Source organism: Peromyscus eremicus, chromosome 11 (assembly GCF_949786415.1).
Source record: "Peromyscus eremicus chromosome 11, PerEre_H2_v1, whole genome shotgun sequence".
Lineage (NCBI taxonomy): Eukaryota > Metazoa > Chordata > Mammalia > Rodentia > Cricetidae > Peromyscus > Peromyscus eremicus.
This window is the reverse complement of record NC_081427.1, coordinates 39,298,661-39,324,864: the sequence shown is the minus strand read 5'-3', so window position 1 is coordinate 39,324,864 and position 26,204 is coordinate 39,298,661. Positions and strand designations below refer to the sequence as shown.

The 26,204-nt window shown below is 48.3% G+C and overlaps 1 protein-coding gene across 1 annotated transcript; it reads right to left on the bottom strand.

Moving 5' to 3' along the window:
• Positions 1–757: 757 nt before the first annotated feature.
• On the bottom strand, positions 758–25,724 carry Snx18 (sorting nexin 18). The gene is made up of 2 exons (XM_059276259.1): positions 24,024–25,724; positions 758–1,261 (listed from the first exon to the last, which is right to left on the bottom strand). The coding sequence occupies exons 1-2, from the start codon at positions 25,618–25,620 to the stop codon at positions 1,008–1,010; spliced, it is 1,851 nt and encodes a 616-aa protein (XP_059132242.1). The 5' UTR covers positions 25,621–25,724; the 3' UTR covers positions 758–1,007.
• Between the last annotated feature and the right edge of the window lie 480 nt (positions 25,725–26,204).

The following is a 26,204-nucleotide window of genomic DNA, read 5'->3' as shown; positions in this document are numbered from 1 at the left end:
TGAATCACAGTGGAGTCTCATTCAGTTAACAGTGTAGATCCATTTAAAAACAAAACAAAAAGCTGAACATTAAAAGAAAATTTCAAGATTAAAAAAAAAAAAAAAAAGACAGAAGGAAGCCCTCCCAAGAACTAAGAGCGGGTGTGCTGTCTGTCACTGTTTCTATACTTTATCTCCAACTGATCGGATTCCTCCTTCTCCATGCGCTCAGGGCATCTGCTGAAATCCGCATGCCCAGAGTGCGGGACCCTTGAGTCGAGAGGCCATGCTATGACAGTGAGAGGGCACGGGACACTGCCTCTCTCCCTGTGAGACTTCACATCCAAAGACGGCATCGCGTCTCACTCCTCCGTGACTGCCGGCATCTTACCGGACGATGCTTCCTGGACAAAGTGATGGCCACGGAGTCTCCCGCCCGCCCGCCGCCCGCCCGCCCGCCCCGAGAAACAGGAGGTTTTCAACAGTTGGTCACCAACGCGCCGGCCTGTCACTCTCCATCAGAAAAGTGGGGGCTTAAACAGGGGTGGGACAGAAATGAAAACAACCAGTCTAAAGGCACAAAGTCGCATAGCTGCTCTAGTTGGAGTTTGTAAACAGAGAATAGGTTGAATTTAGGTAATCTCGATCTATGAGAATAAAAAGGCATCCATCGCAGGCTTTTGTCCAGCCAGCTTCTTTGAGACTCTTCATGGGTTTTGAGGTCTACAAAGTATACACTGATATACCCATACTTCAGAAAGCAATAAGGCAAATAGTATAATCATTATCCAAAAGTTATAATGGTAGTGTAGGCATACATAGTATAATTTAGTTACAAAGTGTGGTACTGTTTCTGCTACATAGCCATATTAACTGTTTCTTTCCTACGTAATTATATATCCAGCTGGGTTTCAGTGGAACACAAATCCATCCTTGTACCACCACCTAGAGTTGGCAATAGCTCTTTTGATTCCGCTGCAGAAACTATCCTTGGACTGGAAACAAGGGCAAAGTCCTGTGTCCAGCCTCTAGACGCTGTCGTATTTGTGAAGAGCTTCTTCCAACTTCTGGGTCACTTTTTGGAAAAATATTATTTGTTGTTGTAAAAAATGCTGCATCTGTGATTTAAAGTCTCTCACTCGAATCTGATGGAAGTGATGAATCTCGGCCAACGTGGCGAAAGAAATCGTGTTACAGCGGTCTTGGATGCCGTCAGCTTTTTGGACTTCCATCTTGCCCTCTTCCACATGTCGCCTACTCTCCTTCACTTTGGTAAGAGCTCCTGCAGTCAAAGAGAGTAATAATTAAATACAGAGATGCACATGAATCCCAATGACATCTAAGTATCACACAGGAACTTAGGTCCTGTTGGTACTTGTCTGAACTATCTCAACATCCTTTGAAATAAAAGCGGTGACTGTAAATACCAATTTAAAAAGCAGCCTGGCTTCTGGAAGCTATACTGCGGCTCCAACTCCACTTTTCCAACCAATGTCTTCCACACTGAGCAAGCCTCCGTAGTACTTCTTGAGATGCTATACCTAACAAAAAGGTGTGACAAGTTGTTCGTTTACAGATAAACCGCGAACCTGCAGTTTTCATGTCTACAATGTATGAGACCACAACACTCATGCCAAACCACACCTCAGAAAGGATGAAATCCCCTTTCCTGAGAAAAATCTCCCCAGTGAGTTATTCTGTAGAGTCAGAACCTGTCCCTGAAGTATGTCAGTACCAACTCAAGCTGGCTCTGGAAATCAAGGCCCAATGGGGTAGGGGCTGGGTAGTGTTGCCAGTGTACAGTGAGGCTGTAGGGCACCTAAGCCCGTGCCGGGTTCACCCAGAGACCGTGCCTGACAACGGGGTGACATACGTATGTGCTTAGTCTGACAGCACCTTCTCCTGGAGACCACACATGCGACACCAGCATCTCCAATGATTAGAATGTTACATCGTCTCCAGATTACTAGGGCAGTGGGTTTTCTGTTTGCTCTGATGATTGCTTCAGAAGGTCAAAAGAACCACAGCTTTCTATGTAAAAATTTCTCCAGAGTGCCGCAGGGTGGGGGGTGTGGGATCAGTCATTTTGGCAGGTGTCACACATGGGTGGATTCTCCCCCAGAAACACAGGCCACACAGAAGGCTGGGGAGACAGGAAGTGACGATATCCATTGGTTCCCAGGGTTAAACAATGGCGACGTTCACATGGCCTGGACATGTTTTAGCAGCTTAAGAATGGAAATGGTCAAAAGCATCTAGAAAGTATGCTGCTAAAGCACTCTAAGAGGCCGAGACTACAGAGCACAGGAGCCAGGAGTGGGAGCCAGCAACCTGTGACTTTGACACCTGGGGAGAAAGGCAGCCTATTCAGAGTTAGGGAGCTTGCTTTTACCCTAGGAGAGCATCCCTGTTTCTTAAGTCCTTCAAATCTGCAAATTAACAAAGCAAACTAGTATTAAACAAAGATTAAACAGTGTGCTTTTCAAAAAATGCTATGTTAAAAATATTTGTGGAATAAAACCCAGGACCTCACATGTACAAGGCAAATGATCCACCACTGAGCTCCTGTGTGCCTCACCCCGCCCCACCCCCCACTTCAGCACTATACAAAGATGGGAAATGAAAAAAAAACCACCAACAGCAAATTTTATGCAGAGAAATGCATGTCTGTGGAGGAATGCACATACCCACAAGTTTTTTATGTATTCATTCTAAATGAGATCTTTCACTGAAATGGGCAGAGTCCCAGAGCAGCAGGGCATGGCGCAGCAGGGGCAGACATCCATGCCTGAATCATCTGGCCCTGCCATGGGCATCATTCCCCCCTGCCACTGAGAGAAGGATGCTCTGCTGGGCAGAGAGGCAGCGAGGTCCCTGAGGCAACACATGGCTTCAAGACTACCCCTGCCCTGCTAAGGGAAGTATCAGACTTTCGACATTTCTCCCAGTCCGCAGTACCAGTAAAGTACTAATATTTGACTGCTCCATATTATTTTTTGTTTTGTTTTTAGAGACTGGTTCTCACTGTAAACTCCCGGCCGGTTTGGAACTCCCATTGTAGACTTGGAGAGGGGCGAGCGTGAACTCACAGAGATAGGTTTACCTCTGCCTCCTGAGTATTGGAATTAAACATATACATGTTGCCTGGCCCTGCCTGCTCTAATATTAAAAAGGTTGTATCCACTCACATGCCTTTTGTGACATACTGTCTTAGTTATTTTTGTACAGGCTTCCAACTGACACAGAGAAAGGCCAGAACACTGAGAGGCAACATTCTAGAAAAAAATATTTCAAGAAACAACTGAAAATATAAAAATCCATGTTTTAAAATGGCAGAGAGAGAGAGAAGAGAGAGAGGTCTTGCGATTTGACTGTTTTTTCATTCAATTTCAATCTAAGGTACCTCTGGAAGCCACAGTCCAGGGTTCAAGCACAGGGACAAGCTCTACCGCTGGCCACAGTGTGCATACAGTGTGCTCCCGGGTCTGTACAGTGCACGTCCTCCTGCTCAGGGGCTGATGCAGTATACAACGGTTGCTGTCTCACGGTAATGTTCTTCTGGCTCTTCAGCGGTGAAAGACTGAGTCACGGCCCAGGATGCATGAGCGCCCCCTAAGCTGAAGTCTAGGGAATTTGGGGCAGTTAGAACAGTTAAGGCTTCCACGTGTGAGTGTTCAAGGGGCCAAGGAAAAAATTCAAGACCGAGTTTTCTCCCACGTGTAACTCTACTAAGTAGTAACGGGGTTGTTATATTTACAGCCTGTGTAAGGGCTTTAATTCACTTAAGGACTGCTGATGGAGAGCCTAACATGCTTAACGTGTTGGCTTGATGGAACAGGTAGAATCAAACGTGTACTCTAGTCCCCACCCTCTTGAGCTCACCAGGAAGCCATGTGGCAAGCGCACTCAGCCGCGAAGTGCAGAATTCTGCATGGGAGTTGGATATGCCTGCCCGAAGGTAACACGTTTTACGTCATGACAGAAAAGTCTGCAAGGGCCAGCTAGAGGCCATGTGCTGTGCCAAGGGTAGTGGGGGTATAAGAAGGGGACAGATTGGAAGTAAATGGTCGCTGTCAAAAACAATCATGATACATGCTACGCACTGTGCGCACAGCCTCTAACCTTGCCACATCTTACAGTAGATACTACCCCTACCAGAAGAACAGAGAAATTAGAGTTGCTCGCCATGTGATCCTGCATCACCAGGTGACCCTGGAGAGGCTGAGGTGGGATCTGAATGAGCAACTGATTTCAAAGCAAACACAAGTATTCAGAAAAGGAACAGGTGCCTGAACAGGCAAGAAAAGTGGGCTTGGGGAGCCAGTCCGACGGCAGGTTGGCCAATGCTTCCCTCCTGGCCACAGACTGCTGTGGGGGAGGGGAGAGGAAGGGAGCGAGCGAGGGAGAGACTATGAAGTTTGTATGGGAGTGTGGCATACATATACGGTAAATGCACACATGTGCAGATTCCCTGTTCTATCATTCTCCACCTTACTGTAACAGGATTAGCTCACAGAACTTGGAGCAAGGCAGAGAGGCTAACAAGCCCAGTGACCCTCCTGTCTCCTCTCCTCCTAAACTACTGGGATTACCATCAGGTGAAGCCATACCCAGCTTTGTGAGTGGATTACCACCAGGTGAAGCCATACCCAGCTTTGTGAGTGGATTACCACCAGGTGAAGCCATACCCAGCTTTGTGAGTGGATTACCCTCAGGTGAAGCCATACCCAGCTTTGTGAGTGGATTACCCTCAGGTGAAGCCATACCCAGCTTTGTGACTGGATGCTGAGATCCAAACTCAGCATCCTCACGCTCACTCGGCAAGCACTCTTACACAAAGAGCCATCCCCCACCCCCTGGCTTTTGTTTTGCCATGTAATTCAAAAGGCATTCTGAATGTGAAAAGGAAACTATTTGTTTATGTTTGAAAATTTTCCTTATACTAACCTAATTCAATTTACTAACCGAATCTGTAAAACCTTTTGTACTTAAAGACTTATGACGTTCTTATCTCAAATACTGAAAAAATAAACACTGCAGTATTTGAAAATCTAAAAAGAAACTCAGGCTACAGGGAGTTCTGTGTTCTTGTTTTTCCTTTTCTTCTTCGTTCTTCATCTACTTGGATACCGTGGAAGACGGCATCCACTGTCAGTTCCAACCCAAAATATTAACACATAGCTGCTGTAGGAATGTATGTTTATCTGACGGGTAAACTGGAACATTCTGGCAAAAAAAACACATCACTATTGTGAATTAAAGAGGACGGGACAGAGCACTGGAAGATGAATGCCAAGACTTTCAGTGTGACCCACTTAACGAAATTCAAGTTTGCTGCCACAGCACGTCAAGACTGCAAGGCAGAGATGAGCAGGAGGTGTGTCTATGGAAAATGAGTCTCCTGTGCAAGGGCTCAAATCCTTTCCTGAGGGGTGACAAAGCACACACGCCTGATACATTGAGAACATACAGACAGTACGTGATGGCATTAAATGGCACTCTGTGAGCGTGCAAACAGAAAGACTAGTGGGGGCCATGTGCAGTCAAGGGGTGACGCCTCCACCACGGTGGCTGGGGCAGGATTGTGAATTCCAGGCCACCTGGGATACACAGTAAGACCCTGTCTCAAAGTGCACCACCCTGTCACTCATGATGCAGAGCAAATCTTTTTACATGACCTCTTTTAAATGAAATACAGGTAACTTGGTTCCTCCTAGAACTACTTTTAAAAGAAAGCAAGATGATTAAAAATAAAACAAACTGACAACAGTAAATTGAAAAACTAAATGAAAGGAAACCACCAGCACTCTATACACATCCTCTGTGCAGGACCAGCAGCCAGGCTCCACCTACAAAGTTCATAACCATAACTTCAGGGGCCTTCCACATCCGATGCAACATAAAAAGGTTTTTTTTTTTTTTCATAAAAACTAAATTTTTCTCCTTTGCACAAGAAAGGCATTAAATTTTTTTATTTTACAACCTCTAAGAATAAACAGAGAACTGGTGTGTTTTCCATCCTAGGAAGACAATTAATTATTACAAAAGCTAATTTTCTATCTCAGACTGGGAATGAATAGAACCCTGACAGATTTCAACAACCAAAGCCACAGGGGGACAGAGAATGGCTTGTGAGGGTCCAGAAGCTTCCCTCTGCCCACCTCTCCTCAGTGAGCTCTGCCGTCTGAGTTCACCAGAGCAAATAAAAAGCACATTTCCCCAAGGGCAATGCTCTAAGAAGCATCAGCAGGAACTAACTAGTGTACTAGAGCTAGAAGTTGGGTTTTGTTACAAATTGCTCATTCCCACAGCTGACAGTTCTGAAGCTGGAAATTATCTGCGCGGTTCCCTACACTTGGCACGTTTCACAGTTAACACGTTACATACCAAAAGAAGAACAACAGTGTTTGCAAATGTTTCAGTCAACTCTCCCATTAAGAGTGTGGAGCTGGGGAGGGAAAGTGGGGCAGAGCCAGATCAATGCAGGCTTGCTCCTTCCACGGTCACTTTCCGAATGCTTTGCAGGGCTTCAGGGACAACCGCAGAGGTGCACACAACGTGGCCAGCTGCAATGCCCACGCGGAGCAGGACAGCAACGCTGAAGCATTCTCTCCAACCCCAGAGGACAGTGAAATAAAAGCGAAAACCACTGCCCAGCCCAGAACAACAAAGGGACCACACACTTCCATCAGGGAACCAATGGGAGACAGGCAAAGGCTTCAGAAGCTTTACTTAAGTGGTTCCTTTAGGAGGGACCTGGCCCCTCACAAATGCATAGCGCCGTGTTGCTTTCAAAACCAACCGGGGAGATGAAAAAATGGAGGAAGAGATTACGCGGTGAGGTCTAAGGTCAAGAGGGCACTATTCAACAAAAAGTCCCATAATGCCCATGGTTAGGGTGACAGTTTCTGAGTGAAAGAAAAGAACATGCCGGTCAGATTGAAAAAAAAAAAAGGCTTGTGAACAGTTCTCAAAGAAGTACAGACAGACAAGATACACTTGAAATAATTCTTAGTCATCAGGAAGACATAAATCCTAACTAGAGTCAGAGTCCACCTCACCACAGTAAAAAGAACAAAAACAGCAAAGCAAGAGAAAAGTGAACGCAGGAAGCAGTTCGCACAGTGTCGGTGGGAATGTAAATTAATGCAGACACTATGGGAAATCAGCATGCAGGGGCCTCAAAAAAACGAGCAGAAGAACTACCACGACTCACCTGCAGCATTTCTGGTGCAGATCAAAGGAATCAAGCCAGCACACAACAGACACTTTCACCCCCATAATTACTACAGCATTGATCACCACAGCCAATTCTGGAATCAGCCTCAAGGCAATGTGGCAGGTGTACACATGGAGTATTACTTTGCCCTAAAGTACAAATTGGGGCTGCAGAGACAGCTCAATTTTTGAGGGGCGTGCTGTGCAAGCATGAGAACTTGAGTTCAATCCCTGGCACCCACTAAAAGCTAGACAAAGGGGAATACTCTTGTAACATGCCCCCCACACTGCTGTGCCAGGGGGGCAGAAACAGGAGGGTCTCTGGGGCCAACTCTGGGGCTTGTTGGCTGAGCAATCTAGCCCAATCTGTGAGCTCCAGATTCAGTGAGAGATCTAAGGGAGGCACACACTGGCACACACATGCACACACCCACCTACAGGCCCATACAGGAGAACTGTAAAATGATGTCAGTTGCAGGAAAATACCATGCTATGTGAAATATAATACTTAGACAAATACCCCATTTTTCTCATCTCAATCTAGATTTTCTTTTTAAGAAGACATGAAAGCAGAAGGGGACTATTGGGGGGAGGGGAGGAGGTCAGGAGGAAGGGGGAGGAGTCCCAAGACCATGAGGGCGGGGCTGTGCTCAAAGTCCATTCCAAACGTGTATGAAACGTCATGATGAAATCCACTGTTTCCATCCAATGAATTTGTGCTAATAAATAAGAAAACGCATAAGTGATTGGTGGGAACAATTTCTAAGGGAGATTTACTGGGCTAACGGACAGACATGAGTTAGTCCATGAGCGAGCGAACCAAGGGCTTGCTTTAAAGGGGTCTACCATAGAGCCGGGTCTGCTCTTCGGAAGTACGGGAAGACTCGGGGCTCAGAGCACTTGCTTCTTACAGGAAGGTGGTGCAAAGCAGTACGGGCTCCTGAGTCACCCTGACATGTCCTCCAAGCACAGGAAGGGGCCTGAAGGGAGAGGAACACTTGGGCAACATCCCCAAAAGGCAGAAGTAGCACAGGCTGTCCCAGAGCACAAGCAGGGCCTTTAGCACATTCTAATGGTTCCTTCCTATGAGGAGCTCTGTGGGGTGGGGGGTGGGGGTGCATGACATGACATTAAAAAGCATACATATTGAGAGGGATGTTTCTGGTGGGCACTTGGTTGACCTATTAAATTAGTCTGGCAAATTATCTGGAGTCCTCAACAGGACTAAAAGTTCACTTGGCTAATAATTTATTTCTAAAGGAGCAGCAGGAGCCCTAACTAAGGTTGAGCTTCCACAGACATATGACCAACCCCACCCCATCACTCCAGGCCTGACAGGCTGTGAGGAAGGTGAGCTACAGCTCAGGCCCAGGTGAGCAGGGCATAGCTGAAACCAGGTTTCCTTATGTATCTGAAGCTGAAAGGTGCTTGGAAGAGTTTATGGTATAATTCTAAAATCTTCCAAGTAAGAGGTTGTCATCTGTCCAAAACGTCCAGGGCTATTTGATTCAAAGAAACCACCATTCCCACCTGTGGGCCAGCCTGGCCCTTCCCACCTGGAGACTACACAGGTGTCTGCAGGAGACTGCTAATAGCTTTGTGGACATTAACAGATAAGATGTGAGATGTGCGTCTCAAGCTAGCAAGCAAGCTCCCGCCTGTATCCCAGCACTTGAGAGCAGAAGCGGGAGTACACCATGAGCTCAAAGACACCTGAGCAATATGGTGAATTCCAGACCAGCCTGGGCTACAGAGACCAAGTAGTCTTGAAAAACCAAAAGGGATCCTTCACTTGGCACATTTTCAGAGTTAAGAGGAACTAAACCAATGTTCTTACTTTGCTGTTATGAACAGACTCTCCTAAACTCCCATGCAGACTCTGTAACTGCAAAATTCAGCAAGGTTCACTCTCAAACCTACTCCCATCGACCCACCTCTGGAAGGAACTTTGTGCCCGTTCGGAACTCCAGAATCAGCTCTACAGACACCCAAGGTTCCAATTCACTTCTACCCACTCCCTACCTTTGTGTGTGTTACCAAGGTAAGCACCCTGGGAAGTCTTACAATCCGCTCAGGCTGAAAAGAGCAAAGCTAGAGAGAATCACGTCTTTGCTTGTAATCTGCACACACTCCATAAAAGAGCATGTTATTGAGGTTTGCAATGAGTATGAAACGAAAGAATTTAATTATTAACAAAGTTCATTAATATCACTACATTAAAGACTCAAGTTTTATAGATGAATGATGATCAAGGAAGTCAGCACCATTTGACAGAGCGCGGACCATGTCATTATATCATTTCCCTCAGTCACAAGCTAACACTCACCAAGCATTTCCACATTACTGCCTTTGCAGAGAGACCACGGGGGCCCTGCAGCTGGGGTCTTAGCACACAGGGACAACCCACCACCATCTGAACTAAGTCAACAAGTGTCCTAGCAAACCTGCCTGTGCCCTGTGTCCTGCTCCATGGGGACAGACAACTTTCCTGGCACCAGCTGACCCAGCAAAAGAAAGAAGAAAAAACCCAGCTTCACGGACTATATACTGCCACAGGAGTTACTCCAACTCTGTTGGAAAAGTTGCTGGGGCTGGTGCAGGGCTTCCTCTGTATGCCCTCACCCGGATTCTCTCTCTGCATCTTGGCTCTGTCTTCCCAGCCTCATCCAAATACCTTCTCAGTCGGTTTTGTCTGAGCCATTCACACAAAAGGCCCAGGATCCAATGGCTGTTTTTCCCCTTGGGAAAAAAAAAGGAGTTGTGGTAAAAACTCATTTGAGTTTGAAATCATGAATATGCCAAAAACATAAAGTAGGTTTTTGGTCTTCTTATGGGCTTCCTCAGAAAACAGAGCCTTGGTGTAAGAGGTAAAGCAGGATGGAGCACAGGGACCAGCAGTCTGGATGGATGGGCCATTTATTTTCATTCCCGAGAGTACTACCAACATTGAAAGAAAATGCTGATTTGGTCAGGGTGACCCACTTCCTTCTCCTGCCTTTCTGGTCCCCACACCCTTGTAGCCCTCCTCCTCCCCTCCAGCAGCCTCTCCCCCACTCTTCTTCCTCCCTTAGGGTCTCCACCCACTTGATACACTTTCCCCTCTCTTCCAGTATGTACGCACTTGGCCCTCAAGTAAGAGGCTTCCAAAACAAAGACCAATATCCATCTAACGGGGATGGGATGGCCACCGCGGTGGTGAGTCACACAGGGTATCAAGGACATCTGTTCTGTGCTACCCTCTCTGAAGATTGCATGCTCTTCTCCTGGACTCTCACAGGAAAGCGATCACCATCCACTTTTCTTTCTTTCTTTTTTTTCTTTTTCTTTTTTTTTTTTTTTTTTTTTGGTTTTTCGAGACAGGGTTTCTCTGTGTAGCTTTGCGCCTTTCCTGGAGCTCGCTTTGTAGACCAGGCTGGCCTCGAACTCACAGAGATCCGCCTGCCTCTGCCTCCCTAGTGCTGGGATTAAAGGCGTGCGCCACCACCGCCTGGCACCATCCACTTTTCAAAGGCTGGAAGGGAGAGCTTTAGGGAATGGATGGCAGTACCAGTGAGAGCTGGCTGCATACGCACCTGGGCAGTTTGCTTGCCCACATCAAGCAGGAGCATCCCCAAAGTGCCTCGAGAGTTCCACTCAGTCCAGTCACACTAGGCTCGGAGCACACTGGTGAACTCTGCCAGGTACAAATACTGACCAGTGAAAACAAGCATTTCATTTACTTGTTTGTGTTTGAGACACAGTCCCACTAGGTGGCCCTGAGGACTCCTGAATTCACAATCCCCTAACTCAACCTCTCAAGGTTCCAGAATCACTATACCTGGCCGCAAGCAACCTTTTTTTGAAGGGCTTAAATGCTGCTAAAGCCAAGTACTAGTAACTGTCAAAGGTAAATTCATTGGAATTCACTTTCAACTCGTAACTGAATTAAATAACGAGAAGTCTGGAGCTATTTTCAGACAGTCGAGACAAGAAGAATGAATGTCAGAAAATCCTGGCTACTTGTTAATGGGGGAACAAAAAAAAAAAATGATTTAAAGAATTCCATTGTCTAAGCTCATTTTGGTCCTGAAAATAAAATAAGTTGCTTGTTCTTGGTAAAAAGCCTTGCTATACCCTGAAGAACCAGTTAGGACAGCTTTCCTCCAGTCACTAAGGTCCACCGGCAGAATGATGTCCAGGCTGGGTGAGAGCATCAAGGTGATGCACCTACCCTCACTCAACAGATGCTCAGTTTGCCTTGTTCCCCAAATGAAGCCTGAAGCCATGTATCTCTTGCAGGTTACTGGCTAAAAACAAAATGTTTGTGGCTGGAATTTCATAAACGTTCTTATGATGCTTCAACTCCCAAGAAATACTGAACCTGGGTGGGGACTAGATCAGTAGGGAGCCGGACTCAGCAAGCAAAGCCCCGTGGTTGGTCTCCAGATCCAAGGAATAGATTTTCAAACACTGGATGACAAAACAGGTCCAATACGATCCCGTAAACACCGAATACCTGTACTTCAAAGAGAGAGTATGAGGGTGGAAATGCTGACTGGCCTCTATCTCAGCAAATACAGAGGAAGACTTAAAATCAGAGCATAAGAAAGGCAAAGCATGTATTTTTTCTTTTCTTTTTTCTCTCTTTTTTTTTTTTTTTTTTTTTTTCTTTTTGGTTCGGAGCTAAGGACCGAACCCAGGGCCTTGTGCTTGCTAGGCAAGCACTCTACCACTGAGCTAAATCCCCAACCCTTATTTCTTTTCTTAAATATTTTCTGGCCACAAAAATCCCACTAAGCAATGTCAGCAAGCCGTCAACACTTGCATTAGCAGACCCTTCACAACCACCACCAGGAATCACAGCAGAGAAAAGGGGACCTGGAAAGTACTTAGAATTGAAATAAAATCTTGGTGTCTTTTGTTCTGCTAAGATAAAATGAAGGTTTGGGTTAAAATCCAATCGACCCGGGCTGCTAACAGAAGACCCTCCCAGGGGGCAGGACCAGGGCAGGACCAGGCCAGGCCTAGTAAGAGTGGTACCACAGCCTGATGAGCCACCAGGGGGCAGGGGGATGTGAGCCCAGAGCCAAGGCCTTCCAGGAGGCTGGGCTGTGAAAACGCCCAAGAGGACTGCATTAACCTGGGGCCACAAAGATAGTTCGAGGATGTATTTTTTGCTGTCTAGTATATTCCCTGAAATTATGATTCTGTCCCACAAGGAAGGCAGTTGAGGCCTTCTCATATTTCCTTCACTGTAACCGTGCCATGAGGGCGGCCGCTACACGCCACCCGATGAGTGTGTGGGGCAGTTCTTAATCAGCCGCCCTAAACAGAAACCCCCCCCCAGCACCCTCATCTCCCCCGTGACTGCCCTGTGCTGGCGGGGATCAGGAGTCCATGGCTTTACTCTTTACTCTGGCAGGTCTGAACTCCCTTGGGTAACAGCACAAGACCAACCAACCAATCAGAGACAGAACACAAGACCTAGAAAATACTGACTTCAAAGATATACTCCAAATACAAGTCTTCAAGCACAAGAACACTGCCATGGCCCATGCTGTTACCTGTACTGGTTAAGAATATTCTATTGTGCACAACAGGAATTGAGTCCCCTGTGAATATAAAGGCACCCCCCACCCCCCAACACACACACACCCATCCCCACTCCGGAAGGCCCTGCTGGTCCTTGTCAAGAGCTGGTATCATTTATGCTGCCAGGCCTTAAGAGGAGGGGCTTCTCTCTTTTATTTTAGCGACAGCCTCCCTTTATCTTTGTAGATCAAAAGAAACTGCAGTTTTTCCTTTAATTAAAATAACCAAGGTGGCCATAGTGGTGCATGCCTGTCATCCCAGCGCTTAGGCCGAGGCAGGAAGACATCCATAAATTCAAGGCAAACCTGGGCTACAGATGGGGACCTGCCTGAAATCACAAACAAACAGAAGGCCGAGGCCTGGACCACAGGATTCCCACAATTCCTTTCAGCCTCACCCCTGTCTCCTCAGCCCGCTCCTCCTCTCCCCTCGTGTATTTCTATTACTGGCCTCACCATTTCCTATCACCCAAACTTAACACCCGGGGTAACACTAAGCCCCTCCAGACACCCAGCACCTGGTCAAATGCTGCCACTCTAGCTAGCAGCCATCTCAAGTTCTCCTGCTCTTTTCCAAAGCCACACCCCCAGACCTACTCAACAGCCTCCTCATCTCTGCATGCGTCCGCAGAGCTTTCTGGGCCTACAGTCAGCACCAGGAAGTATGCTGGAATCTCAGGCTTCAACTTCCATGGCTCAGTGCCCACCTGCAAAGTGGCAAAATCAGAGGTTTAAACGGGTACAGTGTATATAAATATACAGAAGTGCCATGCCTGGTACATGGCAAAAGCCTTCAAAATCTGCTAGCTACTTTGAAGATGAGCAAGATGCTACTACTTAGTTGAAAACCCTTTTACCAGCTGCTAACTGCCTACAGAATCGATTTCCTAGCCAGTATTCACACCAGTCTCAAGGTCAAACATGAATTCAAATCCTGCCCTGGTTGGTCAGCTGGGTGACCTAGGACACGCCCAACTTCTCAGCCTCAGTTGTGAGGATCACCCTCAGGAGATGACGCCCTATGGGGGGGGGGGAGTTAGCTCACTGTCCTGGATTAAAGAGCATCACCCAATCCTTATCCACCAGGAAACAGTCTTTCACATGTGATTAGTGAATTGATGTTAGATGTGAGGTCACACTGGCCAGAGCAGGCAAGGACCAAGGGAGCATACAGCCCGATGTTCGGCCAGTCAGTTACACCCAGGGATGATGCCATGTCATGATGGGTACAGACTGGAGTGACCACCTGTAGCCAAGCCACCCTGAGGCAGGCCAGCAACCAGGAATGGAAGTGGTCTCCGTGGAGGGGCAACGGTTTTGCCAACACCTTCATTTCAGAGAGCCAGTTTGCAGAACTGTGACGGGACACACTGCCGCCGTGTAAGTCACCCAGACTGCGATGACCTGTTAGAGCAGTCCTAGGAAACTAACACAGGAGATAAAACCAATGCCTAGAGACATTAAACACCGATCCCATTAAAGACAGATGTGAATCACCTGTTCAAAGAACTATGGTGCCATGTCCACCAGTATGTCTGGAATAGTGAAAGCCACACAGCAATCTCAATAACCAGCAGCAACCGCCACTTGTACCTCCACTCCACTAGCCTGCCTGTCCTCTAACAAGAGGCTCGCAAACATTTTCTTTGAAGGCTAGACAGTAAATATTTTAGGCTTTGCAGATCAACAGGCAGCACTGGGGTTATTATGCAGGCACTTACAGAACCATTAAACACATAAAAACCATCCTTAGCTCAAGTGCTGTAAACAAGCCCCTTTGTACACCTGGCCCACAGGCTGCAGCTAGCAGACCTCTGTTTAACACTATCCCCCAAGACCCATGCCGGTGGCTCCACAGTTCACCATCTACAGGTCGTTTTGTCTCCTTTATCTACTTCTGCAGACAGAAGGTCTTGTCCCTTCTTCTACATCCCATGATACTGCGTCCATTCAGGATTTTACCATGTCGTTTCAATTATTTCAAAAGCTTCCCACACCACACACCTGTCCACCGGAAGTGTTAACTTGGCCACATTAGTACCCACCTTCTATAACATTTCCCTCACCACCCACAACAGCGGCTGTAAACCCAGACGCATATCATAAGCACTTGCTGAAGACCACTAGTGTCCAGAGAGTATGCATTTGACATTCAGGTTCAACAGATTGGGGGCGGTGAGCTGATTCTGAGAGGCAGCCTGAACTGATTTTTGCATACACAGTTCCTTTGGTCTGGGAAGTTCCCACCCTGTTTGCAAATTTACCATTGCTTTCAAAACTCATCTTACGATGAAACTGCGCAATTACGGATACCTTCTCCTGATCTTGCCATGGGCATGCCATGACTGTGTGTGTCACACTGTATTCACATCTAGTTAGACTCCTTCATGGGCTTCTGTGCTGGAACCAATGGGTCAGCTATTATGTGCTTATCACACCTATCCTAAACCATATCCAAGATGAGTGCGTTGCATCCATGTTCTTCCAAAAGTCAAATATGAATCTTTCAAAGCAGAAACCAAGTACCCTCCACCCAAGCCTCTAATGCAAACTGACAAGCCTCTCCATCTTCTCAATTCTCATATACTTATTCTGAGATGAATTTGCATTTTGTCTGGATCCTCTGTACACACATCCTACCCCCCACAGAACTGTGACTTCTGTGAGGTACCACTTGCCCAGCATCCATGCTCCAGGAATCCAAGTCCATCGGTAATGTCAATGCACATACTGAGGTCCTTGTGTGCCAAATTAAGCAGAAAGGACCCCAGAAAACTACTACTACTAAAATCTACCAGAAAAGACGCGCATGCATGTGTGTGTGTGTGTGTGTGTGTGTGTGTGTGTGTGTGTGTGTGTGCTTGTTAACTTTATCTCTACACACTGAAACACCAAGCAGTCCAGATAAAGAAATACTACGAGGTACATATTCATTTCCCTTCCTCCGATGAATTTTAGAAAGTCGGATCATAGCCACATAAATTTAAGAATTTAAAATCACTCACATATTAATGACTTCATCCATAAAGTATATGCAGATCCTATCTTTAGATCCTGTACCCTTTTAAATGGGAAAACAAAAGCATTCTGTAAGTCACGTAAGACATCGCTCTCAAAGTCAGCCAAGTAGTTTACTAACGAGTGTCTGCTTCATTAACACCACAAACATGTATTACGCACTTACTAAAATACATAAAGCAGTGTAGCTATATGATACAGGATCACAAAAGGGAGACAGTAAATACCAGCCAACAACTAAGTCCTACATAGGGCGACTGCTTAAAGGATGTATTCTGAACAGAAGCCTCCAAGCACTAGGTCCAGATCGGGGTTTGGCTGCCTGTGCTTGTGTTGGAGAGATGCGGATCCCAGCCCAGGAGCCCAATGTACCTACCAGGATTAAAGAGCCCCAGCTTGTTGGTCAGGCCCCACACCTGCGGACTGTACCTTCAACACAGATCTCTCTGTGGGCTGGGACCCCTCCTGATCGATCACCTCTACCACCCTTCCCTTGTCTCGGCCACCACCTCTGACTGTTTTCCTGTTTGTACCTGCTCTGACCTCCAAGCCATTTTTCTCAGCACAACTGGGAAAGGTCTAAAATAGATGCCATTCCTTCACTCAAGATCCTGCAAGAGTTTTGATCTCGCTTGAACTTTGAATACGTGTCCTGACAGTGACCTACAAAGCCTTACCAATCTGCTCTTCGGTGAGGACCTCTCCTACTGGGATGCCTTAGACGCAACCTTTGACCTCCTGGCTGTCCTTCCACCTTCCTAGTCCACAGCTACCCAGGGCCTTGTTACAGATGAACCCCTCTGCCTGAACAGTCCTCTCCAGCAACACCTGCTCTGATGACTTCCTTCCCTCCATGGTGCTACGGAAATCCCTCCTTCTCGGTGAGGTCTACATTGACGGTCCATCTCTCTGCTCCACCCCCACTCCCTGCTCCACTTCTGAATGCATATCATACATATCTGTTGTACATTATGGCTTGCCGTGTTTATCTTTCACTGTGTCTCCACCCTGCTAGAATGTAAGCTACCCGAGGGTGGTAATCATTTGGGTCACTGATGTAATGTTGGCAGTGCTTGGGCTATGCTATCTATTTAAATATTTATGCAATAAAAATTGAGTTTATTTTTTAGAGGGTCCTATGAATAAACTTGATGATACTGCCTTTCTCCCAACTACCGTCATCCAATCCACTAAATAATGCATAGGGAAAAATCAAATCACATCATAAGTTACAAAGTTCTAAGAAAAAGGGTAGAAAAGACATGTTGGTTAAAAGTATTCACAGTGAAGTGTAATCAGATCATACACCCACTGTGATTGCTAATTTGACTGTCAATTTGTCTACATTAAGAATATTAGTGACATACACCTTTGGGAATGTCTGTGAGGGGCTAATAAGGACGATAACCTGAGGACCACCCAGAGGCTGGTGGGGTCTCACACTGAAGAGAGAGTGGGGGAGAAAGCTCGGGAGCAGAAGCAGGTGAGGAGTCCCACCTGTACACTCCGGCCACCAGGGAGCCACCTGCCATGATGTATTCTCTCCCAGGAGGGGCATGCCACTTTCAAGCCAGAGTCAAAGCAAATCCACCATCCCTGAAGCTGCTTTTGAGCGAGCAGGTATTTGGGTCACAACACGAAAAGCAAACTAACTTGATTTTCTTTTATTCTGGGAAAGGAGGCTGTGTTCAGAGTTCAAAATAAAGTTCGCTTTGCAGGCAGAAGAAAAAATAGCATTCCAGCTGATCGCGTTTGCACCCCATTCATCACATCTCTGTTAGGTCCTAGAATTGGCACCACACGTTCACCATACGGCAGCATCAGAACACGGGGAGCCCCCACAGGCAGCCAGGAGGCCAGGTGCTTCCCTTCTAGAAGCATCTCATGAATTAAGCCAGGGATACATGTTTACTGATCTGAACTAAATGTTCTTAACTTTGTCAGCTGATAAAGGATTTTCAAGCTCCCAGCTTGCAGTCACATGGGCAGACAAAACACTATTGAAACCAGCCTGAAACAATGTCTAAATGTTTACTGCATTCTTGAGTTGTTTTACTTTCAGTATGAAATAATAACGTTGTTTAACAACATAAGAATCACCTAAACAAAGTAGTATCTAGGAAATCCAGAACTTCATCTTTACAGATGTGGAGAATGATGCTCAGAAATGTTGAAGTAATCTGTCCCTGCACAAAATTAATTTGGTGTGGGAGGAAGGAGGGGCTGACAAAAGAGGATTTACATAAACTGTCTAGTGTGCACAACATACTGATCGCTCCAGGGAACATCTCCATCTGCCCCTCTGATGCCAGTAATGACTGCTGGTACTCAATACAGGATAACCTGATTCAAACAGAATACCCCGGGTTGTACTAATGATTCCTCCAGCTTCTGTACTCACGCCTGCAGTTCTGGTGGTTCCAGGCTGCCAGGAGGGATGGTGTAAGACCTAGAACTGTGTGTCAGTGGAGACTGACTCCCACTTTAAAAGCACCTGCCTGTTCTCAATGCCAAACATTTAGTAAGTAGCTACTAAGCACTATAAAATGTAATCCTCAGAGTGACCTGAAGGAAGTGTTCCCACTTTGCACTGAAGATTGCAGAGGTTCCAGTTGTTCAAAGTTACTCCCACTCACCCACGCACCAGCCCAACAGACTCCACACTGGTCTACAGATAGGCTGGTGCCACAGCCATGAAGCTGCACACAAGACTTCTTGGCCTAACCACCTAACCACCCTGTGCCACAGGTACACTAAGAGCACGTTCCTTCCCATGATCCTCCAGACTTTCAGCAACCTGGCGTACAACCACACTGCCACAGCAGGATGACCACCCTTTATCACTGGTCCAGAACTCACTGAGGATCAAAGCATGCTATCTGTGCCTCCAGTAAAATCTAGAATGTGCTGTCTAAACACCAGCTGCCAGATGTAGACAGAAGTTTCTCTGGTCCCATCTGGACCACGGTCCCTCAGCTGATTATAAAATAATCACTCAGAGGCTTAATATTAATTTCAAACTGTATGGCCTATGGCTCCGGCACATTATTAACTAGCTCTTATATCTTAATTCAACCCGTTCCTATTATTCTATGTCTTGCCACGTGGCTCGGTGGCTTGCCGGTACTTTTACATCTTGTGGCTCCTGGTGGCGGCTTGCAGCATCTTGCCTGATCTTTTTCTTCCTTTCTCTTCAGTTTGAATGTACCGCCTCACCTTATTCTGCCTATTCTGCCTATTCTGCCTTGCCATTGGCCGAACAGCTTTACTTATCAACCAATCAGAGCAGCACATATTCACAGCCTACAGAAAGACATCCCACAGCAGCCAGATGGTTCAGTCTATGTCTTCTGGATACAATGTCATTAAACACAGGGCAGCCACCTGACCATTTTATTGGTGACGATCACATATCATGGACTTCAGAGATGATGCAATCCAATTCAATACTAAACTCTGGTTTAAAAATATTAAAAATAATACAGCAGATTTTTTTTTTTTTTATAGAGCCGCCAAAAAGGAACCTAAGTTTAAGGGAAGCTTCCTGTTTCCTAGTGAATCACAGAATTTCTCCTGCTTGGAAATCACAAGGTGATCTGACAGGGTATCATTTCCCAACAAGAAGGGAAGTCCAATGAAGCCCAGGGGTGCGAAGAGTTCCTGGTGGAACTGGGAAGGAAAGTCCCCTTGGTTCTGCTGCGATTGGCAGAACAATTTGGGCTTCCCAGTGGGACAGACAGGACTGCAGAGCTCAGAGTCTAGAAACCACCAGCAGGAAGAAGAGAGAAGCATCCACCTAGCCGTCTGAGCAGGACAGTCACGGACCAGTCAGGGACCAGTCAGGGACCAGCCACATCTAAGCTTTAACCAAGCAACTGACTCCTCTCCTTCAGAAATCCCAGAGGTTACCTTGGAGCCACTAAGAAAAGTGTAAACTGGGACAAACGTTACATCTAGAAATGAAGTCAACAGCTGAGGTGGAGGGGAGAAACGCTCCAGCTGAATTCAGACAAAAAGACCGACTGGCCTCCATGTCTGGCCCAGGGGTTTCAAAAGGATGAACTTGCAAACAGCCCTCCTCCTTAGCCCTTTCTCTTTATTCCGGGCACCACCTTCTCCAGGCTATTTTTAGCACAGGAGAACAGGGCACTGAATGGAAGCCGGGCAGCAAGGCCTCACCTTGTCTGCCCTGCTGGGACTCTGGCTATCTTTAATTAATGTCTGAGGGACACAAGACCTACCCTCCTCAGGGTGGGGAAAGGCGGCACAATGGTGAAATTCTACCCAGTAGGGCTGGCAGGCCAGCTTCTGGCCATCAGGCCTCAGGTCCTGGGGCTATTTTTTTTGTAGAAAAGGCAGGGCCATCTGGACCATTTAGAGAGCAAAGAAATAGAGTCTGTACCATCAAGTGAAGAATACAGAAATCGGACTGTCTATTTATCTAGTCCTGCTTCACAGGGGACAAATGAGGTCTCATCCAACAGACATGCTGTCATTATTGAAAGTTCCATTGAACAGCACTGCCTAGCAGGCTGTGGCTTCAGAGGCCCCTTTCCTACGATTCTCCCCAAAATGAGTTATCTTTCAGTGTGGAATATGGTTTGAGGCCTTTTCCTCGAAATAAAGAAACTGCTCTATGTGACTTCCGCCAGTCCTCTGGTTCATATTTATAAGCAAAGATGAACACAAGGGAACTCTTCATTTTGCTGTTCTGGTCTTTCCTACTGTAATCCTCAAGAGATAAACATAAAACTTCTAAACCCTGAGTTGTGGCTTTATTAAACTGGAGAAGCTAATCACACCTTTGGAAACCAAACTGAGCAGGCTGGGAGTCCCCTACTAAATACTCTCCCACGGACTGCTTCAAAGTCCCTGGGCTTCAGCAGTATCAAAGCACACTGCAGGCAAGAACCACAGACAGAGAGAAGATAAAATGTTACCATTGAGGGAAACAAAATCAGAGCCACAGGGTTTCCGGGTCAGTGAGAGACCCAAGCATACACATTGCCTGCAGAGGCTCTGAAGAGCTGAAAGAACTCCTCCTGTTAAGTCAAGCAAAATATGACTGCAATCTGTGCACATTCTAAATGTCCATCCAACGTTAGTTACTACAGGCTACAGCAACCCCCTCACCCTCCGCTCCACTCCATTAAACTAAGTAGGTCTATTTATCCAAGAGTCCATTAGTTGACTTAAAAACACAATTCTAGAATTCTCTTTCAGCTGATGGAACCATATGGCTCTCTTCACTTTGACTCCAAGTACTAAACTAAAACCTTTATGAGCCTAAGCAAAAGCCAGCCCATCACATTTAAAGCGTACCCACCCCCATTCTGTAGTGCGGGTCCCCACCAGGATGGCTCAGATTCCCAAAGGAGGCCACTGGGTGTACTGAGACATGGCGATGACCAGTCAATAATGCTCACAGGGTGAACAACTGGGAGGATTGCAACAGGGATCCAGCAAAACCTGTTTCCCCTCCCACTTTTTATCAATTAAGCTCACAAGGAAAGTAAGCATTGCCACAAAATTACCGAAGGAAAAGAAAACTACTAGAAAAACACACTGAAAGGTAACTAACTTTCCGGAATCTCAGGAGCGGAGTTACTGAAGTCAACAGACAGTGCTGTTGAAACTCTGAACCACGATGGCCACGTCCACGGTGTCTATTGCCCAATCTTCTGGTCACAACTCACTTAAGCACTTGTTACTTACAACCGTTTGAATGAGGAACTGAAGTTTCCATCAGATTGCATTTTAATTTCCCACGCATGTAAAACGTCAAAGCAACAAAAACCTGCCTTTCCTTTAAACAATGAGAGCACCAGGGGTGAGACAATTATTGTGAATGTCCAGTTATAAAACTTCTTCCTAAACTGAGCTAAAAACTTTGGATCACCTACAGCAAAAGACTGGGAAGCTGCTTGAGTTTTTCCTGTCTGTTCTTTTTGTAGTTGCTATTCTCCAGTCAGGTGAGCCCTTCGGTGTGATTATACTTTGAGACCTTGGATGGAAAAACAAAACAAAACAAAACACTCCAGCAGCTCAAGCAGTAAACAGACTCCCAAATGCTCAGACTGAAAAAAAAAAAAGAGTCATTGCAACAGCAACTCCACCGCTGAGGAGAGGGAGGGTCAGCTGACCTTTACATCGCCAAGTCCCCAGGCATGCTCAAAAAGCTTCCCCCAGGCCAGGGGGCTAGGGTTTTCATCTCAGCTGCACCTCTAACACTGCACCAACGTTGGCCCTATGCATTGGACACTCCATCCTTAAGTGGCAGCATTCTAAAAGAAGTCATCTAGAGACTCACGCTCCCTGTGCATTACACACCAAGGTGACAGCAGAAAAGACATCACAACCAACCAATCAATCAATCAATCAATCAATCGTGTTCCCGAAAGTAACGCCTACAGATGTTTGCCCTGTAGAACTATTTAAACCATCTGAAACATCAGTTTGAAAAGGAAGGATTTCCAGGTCCCAAGCAACAGGAGACAATCCATGCTTTATGGTTTAGGGAAAAAACACACACACACACACACACACACACACACAAAACCCTCAATGGCTGACTAGACTCACTGCACATTCCAGCAGTCCTCGGGACAAACACAGCTTTTCTGATACTCAGTTTCCACAGCAGGGCACGCCAAAGGCCCGAATGACAGGCAGTAGAACCAGTGAATGAACCCACACAGAGGTGGGGCAGACACCTGCCCGCCCCCACCACCTAGGAGGCAGCCAGTACTTGGTCCTGCCCTTCTTCAAGTACTGTCAACATTCTGTACAAACCCACAGAAATCCATCGGTAGGCAGCCGGCGGCGTGGGACCGACTGAAGTATTGCAATAGGATTTAAATGGTAAGATGTTGCATTTGAGACTCAAATCGTCAAGTTTCACTCCCACCAGCCCAGAAGGGTAAGGATTCATAACAAACTTAAAAATAAAACAGAAAGAATGTAGATGTGGGTTCAATACAGGCCAGCAGCAATATTATTGCTCAAAGAGTCAGTTCAGTCTTAGACTGTGTTTATTAATTGCAAATCGTCAAGAAAGTTGCTGTTCGCTCAGGAAACTAGTACCACCGATATGCACCGTACTATGTTCGGTAGCAGCGAGAAGAGACTCAAGACCTTTGAACTTCCCCATCCCCCCACCTTATTAAGAGTCAGACTGGGACTGACTTGTCACACTGGGAAGAGGAAGGAAAAGCGCAGAAAGGAAGGAGATGGCAAAGAGACTGATGTCCCCAGTGTCTAAGGGCCTGACATGATGGGGAACAGATTTGTTCTGTTTGCTTCCAGCGAACCAGAAAAGAAGAACAGAGTTGAACCCAAGAAAGAACAAGTCAAAGATCAGGGATGTTCCCAAATGCTCTGTCCCCGCCAAGGCAGGGAAGTGAACAGGTCACCCCCACCCAAGGCCAAACCTGGCTATCCGCGCAGCCTTCCACCAGCCCAGGATGCTACAGGAGGTGACCGCCTGCCTGCTGCCACCTCCCCCACAGTGGACCTCCAGAGGCAAGGCCACATTCCTAACAGCAACACCTCCCCATCTCTCTCGATCAATAGAGCCATTATATCGGAGGGCCTGCTGGCGAGGAACCTCAGGTCAGGCAGGCATGCCTGCTGCAGTTTACAAAAAATGATTTGCAGAGTCCCTGCTTTCACAAAAGCCGGTACCACCAGCAACTACTAAAAGCAGCACACTCTGGCACTGGGTCGGCTAACTCACTGCTCTCAGACACGACACTCCTATTTTGTCCCAACCAGCTTCCCTACATCCTAAAGAACAGCCCAAACGTCAGCTGGTTAGGAAATTCCGAACTCAAGGAGAGCTGGGTTCCTGAAGGTAGAGAGCCCCTTAGGGCATTTCATAAGAAGGTGACACAGGAAGTCCCTGTGCTGCCCCAGCTTTGTGAACAGGGTTGGCCAAACTCCCCGGCCACAGCAGGAACTGAGTGGAAAGCCTGACTTACCTTTATTCCCAGGCATCCATTATTCCTATCCTCCTATCTCTGCCAGCACTGCCTGGTTTAGGTCCCCTGCTAATTCTGCCCCAGTCCACACGATTATATAGACCAGAGCAGCTGACTTCCCTGCCCATTCAAATTCTGAAAAGCCCTAAGGGTCCCCAGACACGGAGAATGAACCCAGAGAGGGGTATGCCTATCAAAATCATTGCTTTCAACCTGAACAAAACATCCCATGCCACCAGCTCTACAGGCCAGGCTTTACCTTTCTGAACATGGATGATGTCTGGGAAGTTGGCCAGGTGCCCCTGATACAGTGCTAACAGGTCCATGACTGGGTCCAGGTCCTGCCTGGGCTGCTCAGCGAAGAGTTCGCCTATGGCGTCGTAGGCATCTCCGGTGAAGGCGATGGCCTGGTTCAGACCCACCGAGAAGGCCTGCTGATCCAGCTCAAAGGCTTGGCTGAGGCCTCGGAAGGACTGGCCCACCTTCTGATACTCCTTCTTGAAGCCAGTCACCTGCTTGCGCGCAAACTCGTTGGCAGTGTGGTTGAGCTGCAGCGCGCTGTCGTCCATCTTCTTGGTGAAGCACTTGAAGCCATCAATCTTGCTCTCCACCTCCTGCAGGTCCAGGGCGGCGGCAGGGGGTGTGCTCAGAGTGAGGAAGAAGTTAGCGCCCACCATCTCATCCTTCTCAGCCTTTCGCTTACCCTGTTTCCAGGCCTTCTCGTCCGTGCTGCTGGGGCAGGTCAGGAAATGCTGGAAGACGTCGCACTGCGCCAGCACTGGGTGGCTGGCCATGTGATTCATCCACCAGATCAGGCCCTTCCTGCGCTTGGAGATGAAGTCCTCCTCGAAGCGCCCGGTAGCCTGCTTCTCGGGCAGGTGGGGCACCGAGATGACGGGGAACTTCTCGGCCAGGCGCGCGTACAGCCAGTCGAAGTGCTTATAGCGCCTGTGCACGGGCACCTGGGTGTGCGTGGGCACCAGCTTGTAAGAGATGTAGCTCTTCATGCCCTTGAACTTGGTCTGCTTGGTGGGGTCGTCGATGGTGCACTGGAAAGGGTAGGGGTTCTCCTGCCACTCGGGGCCATAGGGCCCCAGCACCACGCACAGCTTGTCCCCATCCTTCACGAAGCCCGACGCCTCGCCCAGCACGAAGGCCTCCCCGCCCGACTTGACGAAGGTGGAGAAGCGATTGAGGTTGCGGCTCACCGTGGCCGAGCTCTTGGCTCCCGACGCTTGATGCTGCGGCGGCGCCGAGCCACCGCGCGAGCCCAGCGACAGATCGGAGCGTGTGGACAGGCGGTAGCGACCAGCCGCGCCGCCGCCAGCCGAGGACGAGCCGTCGAGGTCGGGGTAGGCGCCGCTGCCCAGCGCGCCCGGCTCGTCGGCCACCGTGGAGCTATCGTCCCACTCGTCGTCCCAGTCATCGTCGCTGCCCTGGCTGGCCTGGTAGCCGCCGCCGTACAGCTGCTGCGGCGACGGCTGCAGGGCGCCCCCGCCGTAAGGGAAGCCGGCGCCCGACGGCTGGAAGGAACTCGGCGGCGCCTGCGGCTGCAGCAGCGGCTGGAAGGCGGCGGGCGGAGCGGCGGGCAGAGGCTCGAAGCCACCGGGTGGCACGTTGGCGTAGCGGGCCGGGACTCCAGGGCCGCCGTCGGCCGGAGGGCCGGGCTCGGGCGTGCGGATCACCTGCACGTACGAGGCCGGGAAGAGGCCGCGATCGCCGCGGCTGTTGATCCCTTCGAGCCAGCCCTCGATGTCCTGCTCGCTGCACAGGCTCAACACCTCGTGCTCCCGCAGAGAAATCTCGCCGGGGTTCTCCGACCTGAAGTCGTAGAGCGCCCGGGCGCGCAGCGCCATGGTCCCGAGCCCGGAGCCGCCCGGAGCCCGGGCCGGCTCGAGGGCCCCGCGGTCAGTACCCGCGCCCCTGTGCGCCGAGGGGAGCTCTGAGGGCCGTGCACACTCAGCTTTCCGCTCCGCTCGCGCCCTCCGCGCCGATCCGCTCTGCTTGCAGCCAGGACTGCTGCTCAGGGGCCGCCGCCGCCGCCGCCGCCGGCTGGGGGCGGGGCCCGGGCCTCCCACGTCCCCAGCGGCGTTAATCCATTGCCGAGAGCCGCGTGCCAGACAAGAGCAAGCGATGGCCAAGCAGCCGCGCCGGCGCTGGCGCCCAGCGCCGACTCCGCGGCCGCCGCTGCCCCCTCGTGGCGGGTGTGGAAAAACTGGCGGCCTTTAGGTGGACCGCGCTGCGGGTGGGTTTGTTTTTTTTGTTTTCTTTTTCAGAAGTGAATCCTCTGACGTCGTTTCGGTGTTTCCAGTCAAAAGACATTTCTTAGAAAGTGAGTATTTGTGTCCACGATGACCGTTCCCTCTCTGACTGCTCGGAGTGAATGCTCCTAGAATGACTTAACCCCCACGTGTGTGATGAAAGCTTGCACAATGAGGAT